The sequence below is a fragment of the Betta splendens genome, chromosome 7 (genome assembly GCF_900634795.4).
Source record: "Betta splendens chromosome 7, fBetSpl5.4, whole genome shotgun sequence".
Lineage (NCBI taxonomy): Eukaryota > Metazoa > Chordata > Actinopteri > Anabantiformes > Osphronemidae > Betta > Betta splendens.
Genome location: NC_040887.2, coordinates 16644745 through 16663243, shown reverse-complemented (window position 1 = coordinate 16663243; position 18499 = coordinate 16644745). Strand labels below are relative to the sequence as shown.

At 43.0% G+C, this 18499-nt stretch overlaps 3 protein-coding genes across 8 annotated transcripts; all 3 read left to right on the top strand.

Annotated features, from left to right (window-relative positions):
• Window positions 1–1158: 1158 nt before the first annotated feature.
• Window positions 1159–6388, top strand: LOC114859378 (protein-serine O-palmitoleoyltransferase porcupine-like). 2 transcript variants are annotated; one of them, XM_029157463.3, is made up of 13 exons: window positions 1159–1286; window positions 1987–2129; window positions 2254–2446; window positions 2856–2899; window positions 3194–3375; window positions 3457–3587; window positions 4396–4521; window positions 4606–4706; window positions 4867–4943; window positions 5078–5141; window positions 5227–5312; window positions 5521–5631; window positions 5958–6388. In XM_029157463.3, exons 2-13 carry the CDS (start codon window positions 1994–1996, stop codon window positions 6057–6059), a joined length of 1353 nt encoding a protein of 450 aa, XP_029013296.1. In that variant the 5' UTR covers window positions 1159–1286; window positions 1987–1993; the 3' UTR covers window positions 6060–6388. The 2 variants fall into 2 exon arrangements, with proteins under 2 accessions (XP_029013296.1, XP_029013297.1); XM_029157464.3 differs by lacking the exon at window positions 1159–1286 and adding an exon at window positions 1319–1456.
• Window positions 6389–7117: 729 nt separating this feature from the next.
• si:dkey-16n15.6 (organic solute transporter subunit alpha) lies at window positions 7118–10199 on the top strand. Of its 2 annotated transcripts, XM_029156696.3 has the most exons (7): window positions 7118–7254; window positions 7441–7592; window positions 7812–7885; window positions 7964–8119; window positions 8333–8444; window positions 8857–9109; window positions 9416–10197. In XM_029156696.3, the coding sequence occupies exons 1-7, from the start codon at window positions 7188–7190 to the stop codon at window positions 9760–9762; spliced, it is 1161 nt and encodes a 386-aa protein (XP_029012529.1). In that variant the 5' UTR covers window positions 7118–7187; the 3' UTR covers window positions 9763–10197. The 2 variants fall into 2 exon arrangements, with proteins under 2 accessions (XP_029012529.1, XP_040927664.1); XM_041071730.2 differs by having other exon boundaries at window positions 7237–7592; window positions 9416–10199.
• Window positions 10200–10400: 201 nt separating this feature from the next.
• On the top strand, window positions 10401–17807 carry suv39h1b (SUV39H1 histone lysine methyltransferase b). Of its 4 annotated transcripts, none has more exons than XM_041071618.2 (7): window positions 10401–10524; window positions 10958–11035; window positions 11156–11307; window positions 12099–12758; window positions 13566–13712; window positions 14685–14814; window positions 14917–17050. In XM_041071618.2, the coding sequence occupies exons 1-7, from the start codon at window positions 10506–10508 to the stop codon at window positions 14979–14981; spliced, it is 1251 nt and encodes a 416-aa protein (XP_040927552.1). In that variant the 5' UTR covers window positions 10401–10505; the 3' UTR covers window positions 14982–17050. The 4 variants fall into 4 exon arrangements, with proteins under 4 accessions (XP_040927552.1, XP_029013069.1, XP_029013068.1 ...); XM_029157236.3 differs by having other exon boundaries at window positions 14914–17050; XM_029157235.3 differs by lacking the exon at window positions 14917–17050 and adding an exon at window positions 17057–17807 and having other exon boundaries at window positions 10404–10524.
• The last annotated feature ends 692 nt before the right edge of the window (window positions 17808–18499 follow it).

Here is an 18499-nt window from a genome sequence, read left to right as displayed (position 1 = left end):
CCAGTGCCACAAACCATCCAATCACAGCAGCTGAAGAGCTGGTGACCAATACAAATATTAATATATATGACGTACATGTGAAAACATCTGCTGAGTTTAGTATCAGAAGAACATTAAAGTGTAATTACTTTGTCAGAAACAAAAGTGTATAAACAAACAAACTATTTTCTGTATCTAACGTTTGTCATTTTAATGCACATCAGTGCTGGGTTAAAACTGTCACATCATTTATTTTGCACTAGAAAAATACGATGTAAATTATTTGTGATTTCTGGCCCATTAGGAGGATGAGGATTAAAATTAAATCTCTAAAACTGAGCTTTTGTTGTTTTTTGTCATTAATGTTAGACCTATGCTTTGTTTGCAGGCACCACAGACCTTTAGAGGTTCAGATGATGCTACATACCCGTTAAAGATTACAGTGTGTCTTGTACATGTACTATGTGGTTTTTATGTGACGAAACAAAATAAAAAAAACTCACCAGTAGCAAAATGGTCCTTTGTACTAAAGCTTTACTGTTAGGGGAATGTGTGTTTTGTTATAGGTGAATAAATATATAATATATTATGTTTAACAGCTAGGTTCCAGTAACAGAGTGAATTCTTCGTTTTTCGCTTACCTTGTTGGATTAAGTCATGTGATGAGTTCTAGAACTTTTCTCACTAATACTGTGCAGTCTGTTACATGCTGTGTTGTTGAACAATTCTTTTCCTAACAAAAACAAATTTTTATGCTTTTAGATGATTACTGAAAATATACGAGTCTGTTTTGATTGGGAACAAACCACCCAGTGATTTTAGACCAGTGTAGCAGCTGTTCTACCGCTGAATGTGATGGACGGGACTCAAGGCACAGAAGCCAAGATTCATTCAGCGATTCAGCGAATGTTTTTTGTCAAGAATTATTTCACAACACATCAGTGATATTCACAAACTCTGGTGCAGTATACAGTAGGTGGAAGCTTTAACACACTGCAGGTGAGATACAGATGCAGGTGTGTTATAGTGTTTTAAACGTGAAACACACACACACACACACACACACACACACACACACACACACACACACACACACACACACACACACACACACACACACGGGTTTGTACTGTTTAGCACTAAGTCCCTAAAGTTATGTTATGCAAACGATTCCCGCTGGTCCACCGCACGCAGGAGGCGGGACCGGCAGGGCCGAGGGCGGGACTGGGCGGGGCTGCGGAGACCAGCCCGCAGCTAATGGAGTGTTGAGCAGGAGCGGGAACAAACGAGCAGAAGGAAGAGAAGAGGTACTGTGTCCGAGTTAGATGCTTAGCGACAGACACTGTTTGCAGGCGCGTGCATGTCGCCCTGGTCACGTTCCTCTAGTTGAATTGGGTGTTCACCGTGTCTTTGTCACTTTCGGTGAAGCTAGCCCCCGTTTGTTGCTTGTTAATGTCCGTTTTTTATATTACTTACGGTACGGATGCTTTGAGCGACCAAAATACGAAAAAGATTAATGTTTTTAGCACTTTTTAAGAAAATGATAGTTGAAGATGGCCATATATAAATATGTTATACAGTGTTTGTCATTCATGCCAAGAGTATTCTACTTGTCTTTTTTCCCGAAGTCAGAGTAAACGTGTGTATTTTACCGTAAAGACTACAAAGAACGCGCGCAGTAACAACTCCGCTTGTTGGAAGTGGAACCTCAAAAACCAGCGCTTGGTTTCCCACTTTTTTTTTTGATTGAGAGCGATCTAAGCCAGCAGTGACTTTGTACAAACAGATTAAGAAGTTGAACTGAAGTATAAATGTTGTAATAAGTTGATCCTCACGAACTATATCAACTGTTGAGCAGATGTGCATTTAGTATTTTATCATATTAATGCTGTTTTGGATTAGACCGGAACATGTGTCTTGTTTGACGCTTTTCCACGTCCTGCCGTTGCAGACTAATAATATGCAGCTGTGTCATGTTAATGATTCCTAATATTTATTGTGCTCCAGCTGCAGGATGGACGTGTCCGACAGGCTGGCCGTGTGGCGGCAGCTGGCTGAGAGCTGTGGCCTCAGCACCATGGAGCAGAGCCTGGAGCAGATGTGGAGGCTGCTGCTGCTCTGCCTCGTGTGCAGACTCAGCTTCAGACTGGGTGAGAGTCAAGGCTCCATCAGGCCAAACTGTCCAGATATTAATGTGACATACTGGCATCAGAAGACGTTGTGGTGATGCAGACAGCTGGACGTGTGACTGCTACGTTTTCCTGCTGTTACCAGGAGGCGCATCCACAGTGACCCATGTGGTGTCGGTGTTGGCTGGGGGTTACGGCCTCTTCCTGTTCTTTGAGCTGCATATGCTGTGGGTGCTGTTACTCAGTGGGCTCTGTTATCTCACCCTGCTGCTCAGCCAGTACTCCAACAGCAGGGGCCTCTTCCTCTCAGCTGTTATCCTGCTCTACCATCTCATCGGGTAGGAAAACACACAGTTTACCGATGCTGACATTGTGTCTTTGTAATATTGTAGCACAAGGGCTGAAACATGCACAACACACAACCTGCATAGCAGCTGGACCAGAGACAGCAGCTGTTTGTAAGTGTCCACGTCTTCCACGGGTCAGAAAGGCTTCATTGTCTCGCAGGTGTTCAGGAGCCGGTGCAGCCCATCATTCTGAGTGAATAAAAGAATAGAGTTGTACAGTATATGTATTAGCCACCCTGTGAGCACAGACTGCAGTAACTTGGTTATCTAAGCCGCTGTGTAGCCATGTTGGTTTCTGTTCGCTGCAAGTCTTTTATTGGATATTTGTACAGTTGCCATCTAAATGTCTGATGTACATTTTGTGCATTACCATATTCTTCTTTCTGCATCCTTGTTTCAGAGAATTGCATTTAATTGACGCGGTGACTTGGCATAAAATAAGAGGTAAATATTCCAGCATTTCTTGAACATTTCTTTTAACAGTGTTGTGTTTGTCAGTGTTTTGTAGTTTCTGTAAAATTGCATTGTTGTCTGTAGCTGCCCCTTTTTGGGTTTATGTCTCTCTAATAAGAGAGAATAACAGTTGTAAGTAAAGGCGGCTCCAGGTCATTGTGTTCTCAGCATCACCCGTTCGTACGGTTCTAATTAAACGCAGTTAATGCAGAACAATATATATAGAATATATATAGAATATGAGGAGAATCTGTTTTGAGTGGTTCTCCTGTTTCTGTGCTTCAGGTTCTCAGATGGTTGTGGCGATGAAGGCCATCTCTCTTGCCTTCGACCTGGACAGAGGAGCCGTGAGCAGCCTGCCTTCCCCGCTTCACTTCCTGAGCTATGTGCTTTTTGTGGGGACTGTTGTCTTTGGTCCCTGGATCAGTTTTTCCAGTTATAAGAACGCCACTGAAGGCAGACAGCTGGTGAGTTGGTGGCCTCTGGCATGTGCTGTGTTACATGTAAATGCATATTTTACATGTATGATGAATGGTTTTGCGGCTCAGAGCTGGTCGTGGATGAAGAGTTCCCTCCTCAGCCTCCTGAAGAGTCAGATGTGTCTGCTGGTCTCCACCTGCATCGCTCCTTACCTCTTCCCTTTGTTTATCCCAGTCTATGGAAGCTCAGTCACAGATAAGTAAGAGCAGCTGAATTTTAATTTTTTCTTGTCTTGCTGTAATGTGCTCATTTACAGTTTTCATGCCAAACTGGTTTGAAAATGTAGTATCTGTCTCTTTCTTCCTGCTTTCAGGATACATTTGATGCAGGTAAGTCTTGTTTGTGGTTTAGAGGCTTCTGTTAAGAGATGAACCATTTATTTAATGTGATTTAAGGTGCCACTTTATCAAAGTCTTTTTTCAGTTCTTCTTATCTGCTCAGTCCCTTGATACAGAAACAAAATTTGAGAGATGAGCTCCCTCTGAGCAGAATAATTATAATATACAAAGTTGATTATTACTAACATTGACAGTTCCATGAACCAGACACTTAACACCGACGTGCTAAACAAAGGGAGGGGGCTTCTCTTCCTGGGGCGACTTGGGTCCTTGGACGTATGCAGGAAGATGTGAAACTAGTTTTAGGCAGCAGAAGGATGGAAGGTGTTTGGACAAAGTGGGGAAACAAGTGTATTGGACTGGCACGAATATAACGATATCACCTTCACGGCATCCTGTGCAGTGATACAGGAGAGCCATCATCCCACGGCCGTCCAGCTCAGCAAGACCAATGAATTAAGTTTAAGGCCAATAAAAAAAGTTAATTGATTCACTTATTAGTTGTAACACTATGAATTTTATGTTTTCATTACTGACCGTATCAGACTAGAAAGCTACAGTTATGTAGCTTCTGTCCCGAGTCCTTGGGTTTTCCTTCCGCTCCAAGCGGTGGATTTGTGACTCTGATGGCTGTTTTCATGGTTTTTGTGTATCTGGTGTGTTGAACAGGTGGCTTCGTGCGTATGAGAATGCAGTGTCATTCCACTTCAGCAACTATTTCGTGGGTCACCTCAGTGAAGGCACCACAATGCTGTCAGGGGCAGGCTTCACTGTGGAAAAAGAAAACGTCCAATGGTAAGTGTCTAGTGGTACCAACAGCCTCGTGGACGGTCCTGACTGTGAGCTGTAACGGAGCCAAACAGCTGCTATCTTCATCAGGGGGATGCGTGTGGTGACGCCTCTCGCTGTGGAGCTGCCTCGCTCCATGGTGCTGGTAGTGACATCCTGGAACATCCCTATGTCTCGATGGCTCAAAACCTGTAAGTCCCGCCTCCACTCCATCAACACGACGGATGCTTCAGAAAGAAAGAGAAAAACAGTCACTTGAAACTTGACACTTGAAGTCACATGAAACCGACCAAAGTACATTAACAGATCCAAAGTGGTTTATGTGTGTGCTTGTGTGTCTCTGCTCATCAGATGTGTTTAAGAATGCCGTGCGGCTAGGCACCTTCCCCGCCATCCTGGTGACTTACATGGCCAGCGCTTTGTTGCACGTTAGTGGCACCAACACACTCACCATTCATTTATATGACACATTCATGACGCATTGTGTCCTGTATGCAAATACAATGTTAGAGACGCTTTTTTGTTTCCTCTGATGGAACCACTACACTTGTGTTTTCTTCAGGGCCTCAGCTTCCACCTAGGAGCTGTACTGCTTTCTTTGGGTTTCATCACATATGTTGAGCACGGTATGACAAACATCTCTGCTGGTTCCTTCATGCCAGAGCACTGAGCCAGAACGTATTAACACTGACTTGTCTTTCTTGCCCTCAGTTCTGAGAAAGAAGCTTGCATCCATCTTCAGTGCCTGCATCCTATCCCGACCCTGCATGTCTGGCTGCAGCCATCAGCACAGGAAGGTAAAATATAATGCCCCGTTACAACAAAGGTGCCCAACAAATAAAAATTGTTACCAATAGTGTCTGTGTTAGACCTATTCTCCTTCAGGTCATTTAATTTAATATTTTTACAATATTTGATTGTATGGAAACATAAATGTGTAGAGTTTGATAAACATCATCTGCAGGTGTTTCTCCCTCTAAAACCTTGTTTTTTTATATAATATAGGAATATTGGGTTATTCTGCTGAACCTTCTCTTCACCTTTTTGGCCATCTTCCACCTCACCTACTTGGGCTCTATGTTTGATCCTGGACTTGATGAGCAGGAAGCAGAAGAGGTACGAGCAGCAGTGAATCTGTCTTTACCCTAAAAGGTTGCATGTTATGTACTGTAAAGGCGCAAACCTGATGTTGCTTGTGTTGAAGCCTCCTGACAGGCATTTACACAGTTCCCATTGTTCCCGATTGCATCACTCAGGCCCAGTAACCTTGATACTCAGCTTCTGTAAATTGTCATATTCAGGACTTGAGGCGGTTTGTTTTCCATGTGTCCTTAAGCGCAACTTTAGTCGTTATTCTATGAGAATGAGCCACACCTTTACTATGCACAGACCAACACATGATACTTTTCTTTCACATCCAAGCCTGTTTTTCTCTTCTACAGGGCTTTTCAGCCATCCACACCATCCAGAGGTGGTCTGAGCTGAACTGGGCCAGCCACTGGGTTATGTTCGCCTGCTGGATCTTCTACTGTTTGATTAGGTGACTTTGGACGGGAGAGCTTCGAACCGAACACCTCACAAGGCTTGTGTTGCTGGTTTTCAGGATGATGTTGTGGAAGCTGCAGACCAGCGTAGGCCAAGAAGACAAAGGTGTGGGCAGGTAGATGGGGCATCAATGTCCCACACATCCTGAAAGGACACTAGGACTGAGAACATAAACACTAGTTTGGTATGTTACTGATTTATGACTGACAGAGGGATTCTTAGTCTACTGTTCAGACTATGTGTGTATATATATATATTTAACTCTTATATATACTCTTGTTTATGTTAACATAAACATATGTTAATAAATTCACATTATAAAACCTGATTGTGTGAGGCAGCATATTTTATATTGAACTCTGCATCTACAATATGTTCTTTATTCCTGCCTCTCTGTGATCCTGATTTCTGCAGAAATTAATGTGGCTTTTAAGATTTTTTTGAAGCCAGTGGACATTTCCTGGCTGTTACTGGGTGAGAGAAGGGAAACCATACATCACATGTTCAGCTCTAGTTCAGTTTTATTTCATATCCTGATTTCTGTTACTTGGACAGATCCAAGTTTAACACAATGACTTTATCTCGGGGCAAAGTCTGACTCTGACTCACTTGGATTCAACGTTCAAAGACCTTGTTGCTATTGCTTTCTGATCAGACAAAACATAACACCAATACAGAAACCTTTCCCAGAGTTCAGGTATTTACTGATACTGCTGTAGCTCGAACGCATGTTAATACATCAGATTTGAGAAATGCTGTAAACAAGTGTAGTAGAGCGCTGTGATGAAAGTTTAACCGGGGATTGACACACGTATACTTTACAACGTTACATTTTTATTTAAAGCCCTGATAATATGAAATCATTTTAGAGTTTGTGATGAGTAAATCTGAAGCATCTTGGATGGACTTGGTCCCGCCTGACTTATATATGTCTAGTTAATCATTCATTTCCACAGGAACTGCTCTTGTTGACCTGTGGAAGCAGCACAGGTAAAGCCTGGAGCGATCAGAAACTACCAGTGCTTTGTCTGTGGTCCTTGGGTGACCATGTTCAGAGGCCTACTGTGATGAGTTAGCTCTGCAGGATGCTGTCGTTATGTTACTGCTGACGTGGGCTTATACTTAGAATGGGAAGAGGAACCAATTGTAGCTGGATCGGGCCTGAGATCCCTCTGTCTTCACAAATCTTCAGCGGTAAGAAAAGTACAGCATGTACGATCATCAAGTCAGTAAAGAAACAACCAGTGCATATCAAAGTCTGTTAAAAATGTTGGTGCTTATTAAAACTACATGGCTGAGGTATATTAATGAAAGCAACCACTGACCCTGGGTCTGCGCTACGCTGTCCATCCAGCCTCAGTTGTGTTTTGTGTCTGTCAGCAATTAAAGATGAGCTGTGGCTCTTCCTCATCCCCGCTGGCCTGGCCGTCATTTTACTGGGGGTGTTTCTGGAGGAGGTGGGCTTTTTCCTGCGTCACATCCCCTCGTCCAGACGACAACGCCTCTATCTGTGGATCCTCGGAATGTACCCGGTAACAATTAGAACAGGGCTCTGCAGCATTTGGAGTGTTAGCAATGTAAAACAGAAATGTAAGCAAAATAAAAAAGTATTTAAAGGTAGAAGCTGTAATGCTTGTGTAGTAACTTAAAACTCATTTGCAAACTTAAGTTTCGAATTGATGAGATCTCCGTAGGGAGGAGTGTTACAGTGAAGTAGCATCTCTAATGTCTCAACCTTTGAATGTTCCTAGGTTTTCGCCTTGACCTCCCTCATAGCTCTGTACGTGCCACGTTCCTCAGCACTGTGTAATTTCATCGCTTCCCTGTGAGTTAACCACTCTATGCATGCATTAAAGCCTAGTTATCATGTCTGTATGTGCTCATGTGCTGCATCCGTCTGCAGGTACCACTCCATCACCCTGCTGAAGTTTATGGGTCTCATCACAGACTTCTTTGGAGGAAAAGCTCGGATGCTGGCTGCTTTGTCTGGACAGCAGGTTTCTCCAGATCCTTTCCCCTGTTGTTGCTGCTGTTGTCTCCCGCTAGTTGCCATCAACAGGTACATACAGACAAGCATCAAGCTACAGTACGCTTGGACTGAGGGTTTTTACTGGTTGTGGTTTGAGACATAGAACCTGTGTGGTCCTTTTTATCTGCTGTGATCAGTTTAGCACACGTTTCTATCACTGATGTCACCTTCGTACCTGTGGTTGTATGAGGAGCAGCATTAATTGGGACATAACAATCATGTGTTGTGTCTTCTCGTGTGCAGCAGCAGCCGTGGATGGATGATGGCTGCTGTGCTGCAGCTCTCTGTTGTCCGCAGCATCCTGTTCTTCGTCACGCTGGTGCTGTGGACGGATGAACAGTATGACTATGGTGATGTGAGTTTCTTGTGCACACCTTTATTATTCTTAATCATTTCTCACCCTTAGGAATGGCCCATTTTTTTACGTACAGCACATTACAATTCCTAAATTCATTATTATAACTTACATTCAAACAATGAGTTTTGTTTATATTTTTTTTACTTCTTATTGTCATGATGCGTTGACTCTCAGCAGAGAACCTCCATCTGACCAGAGGCATCTGGTTGGGTAAAAGATGCTGAAGTTCATGCCACAGTTGCATAAAGAAGTTAACCTATAACTGTCTGATTATCACTGTTCAGGTCATTGTAGAGGTCTGGGTGACATGAAGCCAGAGCGGAATTAATAACAGTCTAAAGCTTTGACAGTAGGCCGTGGGACAAGAGCATATGTTTACATGTAGCCTTAACCATGTCTCTTTCTCCAGGTGGACTCGGTCAACCCAAACGTCTATGTGAATGGTATCATAGGTGTGTCGACGTTTGTGTCCTTTTACGGCCACCTCCTCTTCTACAAAGCCACTAACGGCGTGTTACAAGGCTACGGCCTGAGGGCCAAGTTCATCTGCATCATTGTGGGGCTGGTGCTGTGTGGACTGCAGAGTGGCATCCTAGAGACCATGGGAGCTCTGGAGGTCATTCCCTGCACGCCACCCTTTTCAGTCCTGGCAAGGTCTCAGTGTAAGTTGGAACACATTCAAGGTTCACAGTACTGCTTTAGTTTGGTCGATGCCTCCCACTTGCCACAAAACTAAATGTATCCAGCTTTGATACCTTAAAAGCAGATGGAAAATGTTGGAGGCAGGACAGCTTTTACTTAAGTCCAAAAAGAAGCAAACACTTTAACTAAAGCAGAAGCATCATACAGTGATCCATGATTACACCATTCCACCACTATAAAATACTGCCATGGCTCAAAGTCACCATTCTGTGCTACCATGTGTTAATATGAAAGGTCAGGTCTGTATCTTTTCTCTCCCGTCACAGTAATCTACCACTACTGTGTGATAGTGGAAATGTTCTGCATCGGTCTATATGCCCGTCACACTTTCCGCAAAGTGGAGCCAAGTGTGACGGCGGATGTAAGTGTGGGCGTCGATCAGCTGGAGAAGGCCATTCAAACAGAACCTGAGGCTCACTCCAGCCACTGCCTCGTCAGCGCCTTCAATCCCACATACAACAGTGACAGCGAGGACAGTCTGTGTAGGATAGAACATGCACCTCTGGATGGATTCCCTTTCCCTGAGGCCAGAGGTCGGCAGCTGTGCAGACCAGGGGCGATGGACCCTAGTGGAGACCAGACTGTGGACTGTACGGATGTCACTGTGGTTTGAGCAACTGCAGAAAACCCAACATTACATCTTTACATTGTGTGGCTATACTAGATGCTATACTTGATGTAGTTTTCTCAATGACCTACGGATATTATCATCAGACTACACCTTAACCACTGGCAGATTACTGCTTTTCCTGTATATCTACAAGACTGACCTAAATTTATTTAAAATTATCATAGTGTTTACCAACCTTTACTACTTCTACTACCACATTACATTATCCCGACTTCTTTACAGAGTACTTCGAATTGCATGTCAGCGGATGAGAGTTATACGCTTTTTATAATTTATTTTCCTAACTATAATAACGGAGTCGTGTTTTGGTTCATTTTGACTAAATTAAATGAATAGAAAAATTTTTCTATTCTTGTTTATTTTGTTGCGGGTTGAAAACGATGCCACACAACAAACCAAATTGTTTTCCACATTTATATTATTTATATTTAATTCACAACAACTCCACAACTGTCCTTGTCCTTTATATTAAATCTTATTAATTTCTTTTTCTCGTAAAACAACAAGGTTTAAAAGCTGTGGTGGAACCAAACGGTCCCGTAACATCTTTAGGAATAGCTCTAGTTCCTACGACGGCTTTTCTTTTTCCGGTTCATTTCCGGACTTTCTAACCAATGACAGGTGTAGGCGAGTACATCCAGCCAATCGGCGGCCGTTGCAGTTTTCCTTGCAAAGACCCGCCCCTCCAATGTAGCGTCTCCAATTTTGGCGGCTGTACGGGAAACATGGCGGAAAATTTGAACGGTAACTCACAAGGATTATATATATATACATCTATAATATTATAGTGTATAAAATCCGTTATTTCAGGATTGTTGTGATATTGATATTGATACTGGAGTATAACATGTATGTCGTGAATAGGGCGATGAGGGAAATATGCGAATGTGGAAAACAAGCTTGACTTTAGTCGAAGTCGTTAGCTACTCGCTGCTTTGACGAAATACTCAGCTTGCGATTCGGTATAACGTTATAAGAACTTTGAGTTGTGATGCGCAATCGGGTGAATTGAGCATAAACGGTAAGAACTGGGTTCTTAAATGTAGTCACTTCCTTTGTAAGAAGAGGCGGAAAAGCAGTGAAGCGCAGGCTTCACACGCCATTGTTGCGTTAGGAAGGTGTTTGTAAGTCTTTTGCTACGTGTTTGTGCTAACTGATTATCTCATGTTTTCTCTAGTTCTCGACATTTGTCTGACTGGTTCCAGAGAGGATTTCCTTCTGTGGGCGGCTCCTGCCAGCGTCATGCGTCCAAGGAGTAAGTGTTGCCAACTGTCCGTTAGGCTCAGGACATTGACTTTGTGCAGTGTTAGTAGAGTGCCCAGACAGTGTGATGTTTCACCTGAAAGCTTTAGTGGCGTCTGTTGTGCTGTGTCAGACTGCAGCGTGCCCTGTAAGGTGTCCTGGGACGAGTTAGAAGCTCTGTGCCGCACAGAGAGGCTCCAATGCAAGCAGCTTGGTGTAAACAGAGCCAACGTGAATGACTACGAGGTGGAGTACCTCTGTGACTACAAGAGGACCAAGGTTAAGGTATGAGCCCGACTCTTAGCCACTGCTCAGGGTTGTGTCTACAGTGAGCTCTAATATTCTGCCACTACAATAATCACATGGTGTTAGTTAGGTGTTAGTGGTTAGTGCAGAACTTTCTGCTGCACATGGGCGTGCTGGATCTGGGGCTGGGAATCCTAAGGAATGTGATAGGGAGGAGGTCAGTCTGTGCATCTATACCTATGTAATATGCACAATATTAAAGGATTTGTAAATGCCCAGTATTACATTCCTCAGTTCTGTTTGATACAGAATTAAAAGTCTTGCTATAATTAGTTGTTAGAAGGGTAAATCAGGGTTTTCTCTGTAAATATCAGGGAAGATTGACCTAGGGTCTCTAATCTTTGGTCTTGATCTATTGATGCTGGGTAAGCAGTAACTAATTAGTCACATAACCAGTGTCCCATAACCATTTAAAATGGAGGGGTTTGTTTGTTGTGAATAGAATAATGTAGTATAAGTATAGTATAACCAGGACAGCTATAGAAGACCATAATATGGTCCAGTGAAATGCTGGAGTCATTGTGACCTGATCATTTGTCACATGGACAAAGTTTTACAGGTCCTGTGGACCTATTTCTTCTCGTTACCTATTTCTCAGTTTATTGTCAATTAAATGTTCCTCGGCTTAACAGCTAATGCTGCTATTGTATTATGTCTTAAAGCCTTATTACACCATTCCATGATGTCCTGATGTTTTTCTGACTGCACTGAAGTACAGTACATGTTGAGTAGAAATGTAAAACCTCCAATCATTTGTTTGTGTGTTTCAGGAGGAGGAGTTTTACCTTGTAAAGTGGAAGGGCTTTTCAGAGTCTGAGAACACCTGGGAACCAAAGAGAAACCTTAAGTGCCCCAAACTGATGAAGCAGTTCCACTTGGACCTGGATCAGCAACTAAGGAAGCTCAAGAGACGGCAAATACCTAAAAAGCTAGACAAAGATATTACCTCATTTCTCGTTCAGAAAGCCAAACTGCGAAAGAGTCTGCAGCACTGGGAGGCCCATTTGAATCAGACTCGTAACCACCCCGGGCGCATTTTTGTCATAAATGAAGTGGACCTTGAGGGCCCCCCCAAAAACTTCACCTACATCAACAACTATAAGGTCGGCCCAGGTATCGTGTTAGATGAGATGGCTGTAGGTTGTGAGTGTAAGAACTGTTTGGAGGAGCCAGTGAATGGCTGCTGCCCTGGGGCCTCCTTGCACCGCATGGCCTACAACGATAGGGGGCAGGTACGGGTCCAGCCCGGACAGCCCATATACGAGTGTAACTCTCGATGCAGCTGTGGCCCTGACTGTCCCAACAGGGTGGTGCAGAGGGGCGTCCAGTTTGACCTGTGCATCTTTAAGACAGAGAATGGTCGGGGGTGGGGTGTCCGCACGCTTCAGCACATTAAGAAGAACACGTTTGTCATGGAGTATGTGGGAGAGGTAAGAATGATGCCAAGGTGGATGATTCAGTCCTTGTCCTGACACTTTGAACCTTTTTCCCCAATGCATCATGAAGGACTAAGGCTATTGAAACAAGTCACACTCCTGAAGTTAAAGTGCATATAATGTTTAAGAAACCCACTATTGGACCCTACACACAGTACATGGAATGCGTGAGGAATACAGCTTTACTGTAACTTGGCCAATTTGTGTTTGTTTGGGGTTTTTTGTGTTAACTTTTAAGATGTTGTTCAGTCATTTTACTGTTTTGCTGGCAGCATAACTAACAGGCCAGAACAGGTAAAAGTAGTTTCACCCATACCTATTGACTTGATTCTCTACAGTTAAACAGATTCTGTTACTAATGGATTTGTGAAACAGCTTTTTTAGATATTTGATGCCTTGTAGACATGACCATTGTGTGTTAAATAATCAGCTTTACATGTAGAAGCGATCCATTTCAGGATCAGTGAAGAAAACAGAAGAGCTGCAGGACGAAACACTGAATTCTTTCTCATATTACGGATCATTAAGTGCTGCCACATGCCAGGTCTAGATATGCCCAGTGTTTGGAAATCACTGTTGAAGGGCTTCATCGCTGGATAAATAGCGGGTGAAGGCAGACGTCTCTGATGTGGTGTCTGTTTCACCTCCATCAGTGACTAATTCTTGTGAGGGTTACAGGTTGAACCGTGACAGGCTGAGAGATGGCGACATGTCACTGTCACCCAGGTGTTTTAAGCGCCAACTATTCAACCATACCAACTCAACTACGTTTTTACTTGTATTGTCTTTTTTTGTCCTCAGATCATCACAACAGATGAAGCTGAAAAGAGGGGTCAAGTGTACGACCACGAAGGCTCTACATATCTCTTTGATCTGGACTATGTGGAGGATGTGTACACGGTGGATGCAGCTCATCTAGGCAATATCTCCCACTTTGTCAACCACAGTGTGAGTGTCCAAAAATGTGTGCATTAAATGTTCTGTAGGACTTGAAGCTGTGTATGTACAGTGGGTACGGAAAGTATTTGAGCTAATACAGCCGTGAGTCTTTTTGGGAATGATGCAACAAGTCACACATGGGTTTGTGAATCCTTTCCAGTTTTGTCAGGATGGATGGTAAATGCTGGTGGACAGTCATTTTCAGGTCTCTCCAGAGATGCTCATTTGGGTTTGAGTCAGAGCTGTGGCTGGGCCCACCAAGGACAGTTCTGGAGTTGTTGTGAAGCCACTCCTTCCTTATTTTGCTGTGTCCTTTGGGCCATTGTCTTGTTGGAGGATGAACCTTCGGCCTGAGGTTCTGAGCACTCTGGAGAAGGTTTACGTCCAGGATATCCCTGTACTTAGCCGCATTCATCTTTTCCACACATACCGCTTAGAATTAGGGCCAAAAGGTTCTGTCTTGGTCTCATCACACCAGAGAATCTCATTTCTCATATTTATGTTTTATTCTGAGTAACCATGTCTGTCATTAAGGAGCGGCGGATGGAGCTTCGCCTTTAGTAGCCTGGCTCAAACCACCATAGTTTGCTTCATTATGCTTATTTATGTCAATCACATCTTTTTATTGGTGAACCTGATGCTTGGTCATGTAAACTAACTAATTTAAATTGACTCTTGACAACTTTGTGTAGCAGTAGTGCTATAATGCAAGGGAGACACCACCTCCAGACTTTGTAATGTAATACAGGCTGTGTCTTGGCAGAAATTATCAGCGTTGACCAGTGGCCACTAAACGTGAAGATGATACACACAGGTTATTGAAGTACAGTAAATAGCCATGTGTGCGCCAAAACTTTACCAGATCACAGACAACAGGTCCTTCACTCTGACTGTTATTCTAATATAGCAACAACACTCAATTCTTGAATCGTTTCTTCTAAACATCCTAACTGTTTAGTGTGTTGTCTGTTTTTATCACAGTGTAATCCCAACCTCCAAGTTTTCAATGTGTTCATTGACAACATCGATGAGAGGCTTCCAAGAATTGCTTTATTTTCAACGCGGGCTATTCGGGCTGGAGAAGAATTGACCTTTGACTACAAGATGCAAAGTAAGTGTAAAGGATTCAACAGATGTGAGCTTCATTTTCAGCCAAGTGTTTCTATGTGTAGCATTACTCACTCATGTCAACTGGATTTCTTCTTTTCAGTAGAAATGTTTCACCACCAATCCCGGTGGCTTCTTCAATATGGATTGCTAGTAAAACGTTTCTATTGAAAAGATGAAATCCAGTTGACATGACTCAACCTTCAGACTATTCCACCTGGATGACTGAGAATCTCCACCAGCATTACTCACTCACTCAGTCCTTGTGAGAGGGAAGCCTGTCTGAGCTGACAGTTCGGGGTTCACCCTGGACATGTCACCAGTCCATCAGATTACAGTTTAACACATTAAACAGGCTTTTAGTGATGGATAATGAGTTGAATTGCTTCTAAATGAAGTTACTGTATGCCCACTCAGGGTTTGCACAGCACACATGTAGTATTTGCATGTGCGTATATATGTATGTATATGTATGTATGTTTATCTGTGTGTCTGTGTGTGCGTGTGTACACACACTAATATATATGTATATGTCATCTGAAATCTGACATTTATATATATTTATATTTAGACATAAGGTTACTTTTTTTTTATTTATTTTTATTATTATTATTATTATTATTATTATTAATGATGAAACACAGGTATTTAGCTAAACAATTCCTGGATCAATCAACAAAGGTTTAATAAAGGTCCACCAGACCAGGACCTCCAGCGAACGTGCGCTGGGGCAGTTTGCAGCCGAGTGTAAAGGGGCTGGGACGAGAATCAGCTCCTCCATGTCTGAGGCCATGGTTCTCGACCAGAAAAAGTGGTTTGCTCTCTTTAGGTTGGAGGAGGGCTCTTGTTCTGGAGGAGTGGAGGAGTTTAAGTATCTTCTGAATGAGGAAAGGAGCCTGAGATTGACAAATGGCTGCTCCTCCATATCAAGAGGAGGCTTGGGCATCTGTTTCGGATGCCTCTTGGTCGCCTCCCTGGGGATGTGTTCTCACTGGTAGGAAGACCCAGGACACGCTGGAGGGACTATGTCCCTCGACTGACCTGGGAACGCCTTGGTGTCCCACCGGAAGAGCTGGAGGAAGTGTCTGGGAAGTCTGAAGCTCTGTTTAGACTGCTGGCCCTGGATAAATGGATGAAGATGGATGTTTCAATACTGTTAGTGTTGTGATGTGGTTTTGTATCCATCCTTTCAGCTCCAGCCTTTAGTGGGTTGGTACAGACACTGTTCATTATTAGAAGAAAAAGAAACTTTCCCCTTATTGGTTCCAGAATGTGGAACTAATCCTGCATGTCTTTTGTTTAGATACAACATCACAGCTAGACATTGTCTTAGACAGTCAGTAACAAACATATCTAAAAGACGGACACATGATGTATAATGATGTACTATATGATGTCATGTCAGTGTTATGACACTGGCCTGGTATAGCTTTGTTTTCTACACATTATTTCTTTTCTTGTTTTTCATTGTTTCTTCTTGAACGCGATGTGTTGGCTGCCATCGCTGGTTTTACATAATACTTTACACTATTCAGCCTGTTGAATGCTAAGCTAGAGTTAAAAAAAAAAGTTTAGCCAAGGTTAAAAAAAAGATTCAAGTTCATCTATCACACATGGCAGCTCATTTCCAAGCTTAGATACAGTATCAAAGAAATAAAACAATGAAATTCTTCAAAACTAGCTGGTGCTTTATCCCATAGCTTAATGATAATTCATATCATACAAATAGAACATTTGGATCCAACCACAAGCGTAAGATCGAAACAGCCCAAAACAGACAAGGATCCTGCACGAAAGTCATCTATAAAGACGGCCGAAGAGGCTTGATGCGCAGATATGTTTTAAATATAGAATGAGTTACTTGTGATGTTTGTTGGTGTAAATCCATAAAATGAACGAATATATAATGGTCGTGCAGCACTTTTCTACGTGGTGGTACACAAAGCACTTTAACACTACATTCACATTTACTCGTTCACTCACAAGCGCACACGCATTCACACACACACACACACACACACACACACAGTGACAGAGCTGCAAAGCTTAGGTTGACACCGGGCCACATTGGGGTTCAGTGTTTTGCCACTTGTTCACTTCAATGACTGAAGCCAGGAATTGAGCCACCACCCTACAGTCGGGGGCCAACAGCTCTACCTCTTCTCACGTTAAACTGAAAACGTTGCTTTGACTAAAGGGTTCAAACAAACTTAGGTGATTTCTTACCGGGCTTCTTTGTGTTTCAGTCGATCCATTTGACAACGAAAGCACCAAAATGGATTCCAGCTTCAGTCTGGCGGGACTTCCTAGCTCCCCGAAGAAGAAGCTTCGGGTGGAGTGTCGCTGTGGATCAGAGTCTTGTCGCAAGTATTTGTTCTGATGATGTTTCCGCCTTAATTTGACACCGTTATTTGTAGAAATATGTGGAAAATTTACAGATTTTAAATGAATTTGAGTGAAACGTTTTATTTACTTTGAACCCTGTTATCAGCTTTTATGTTTGAAAGATGGGACAACCACAGAGCTTTTACATTCCCACCTGAGTTTACCATCCTCACTTTCCATGTAACACGGTTTTGACTGTGCTCTAAAAAAACAGCCTCATCGTTCGTTGGTGTTTAATGAGGCAGGCTTTTCTTGTGTGTGTCCCACTGATGTATTGACGTAGAAAACGTCTCCATCAGCTCAGCTGAGTTGTTCTGGGCACGGTGTTTGGAGAAGCCTGGTCAGTCTCCATTGAAGTAATTATCATGTCTGTTCAGTCTCGTGTCCAGCTTCCTGTCACATTCTCCGCCGTGTCCACGCTCACTGAGTTTAACTGTCTGATGACAACCACCTTGCTTTTGTTAATAGGTTGGAAATGCTTTCGTGTCCTTTTCTATGTGCTCTCCCGTGTGGATTTTAGATCATTTTGAATTAACTGTGTATATTTTAAACCTTTTATATTTCAGTACTTTCAGTAAAGAAAAACAATGTAAATAAATGCTTTGAAAGTTACCTGATGCTTCTGAGTCAATTCTTTTGATTACGTGTGCGACCACTAGAGGGAGCTTCTAGTTCAGCTAAAACCGCAACCAACAGGTCCAGCGTCAGAATCTCCTAAATCACAGATATGAATGTCTCCCTTTAGGAGAGCAGGTGATTGTCAGTTAGTTTTCAGGTTTACCTTTGTGTAAATGACAGTGAAAAGTAACACAAGTCCCAAAACATTGAGCATGGAAGTGTTTGGTTTTTATTAGTTATCGTGTCGTCCATACCTGCAGCTGCAGGCCAGTCAGCTAGTCCCAGGGTTAATCGTTACTGGTGTAAGACTGGGGCAGGGTTATGGACCAGTACGTGAACTGGCTCCCTTAGCTTCCACATTATGTCTCTAAATGATATTTCAGATGACACTTGTGCCCGTCCGTTGGCTGAAGGGCACCTAAAACAGCATTCCAGCCTCATGGTGTCTGTATGTAGGTCAAGGTTCTGTGTGTCTGACTAACAGCTTGGACTTGACCTTGTGTGCTAGGATTGCTTTGGATTTGCTGAGCTCCCACCGAGGAGACACAGGTGGCTGATGCCAGTTAAAGGTGATTAAGCGGCACCAGGCAGACGGCTGGTGTCTGGGTCAGACGATTACAGCTCCACGTCTCAGACCGAAGTTTGCAATCAGCTCAAAAGGTTTAAAGGTAGATTCAGTTTGTAAA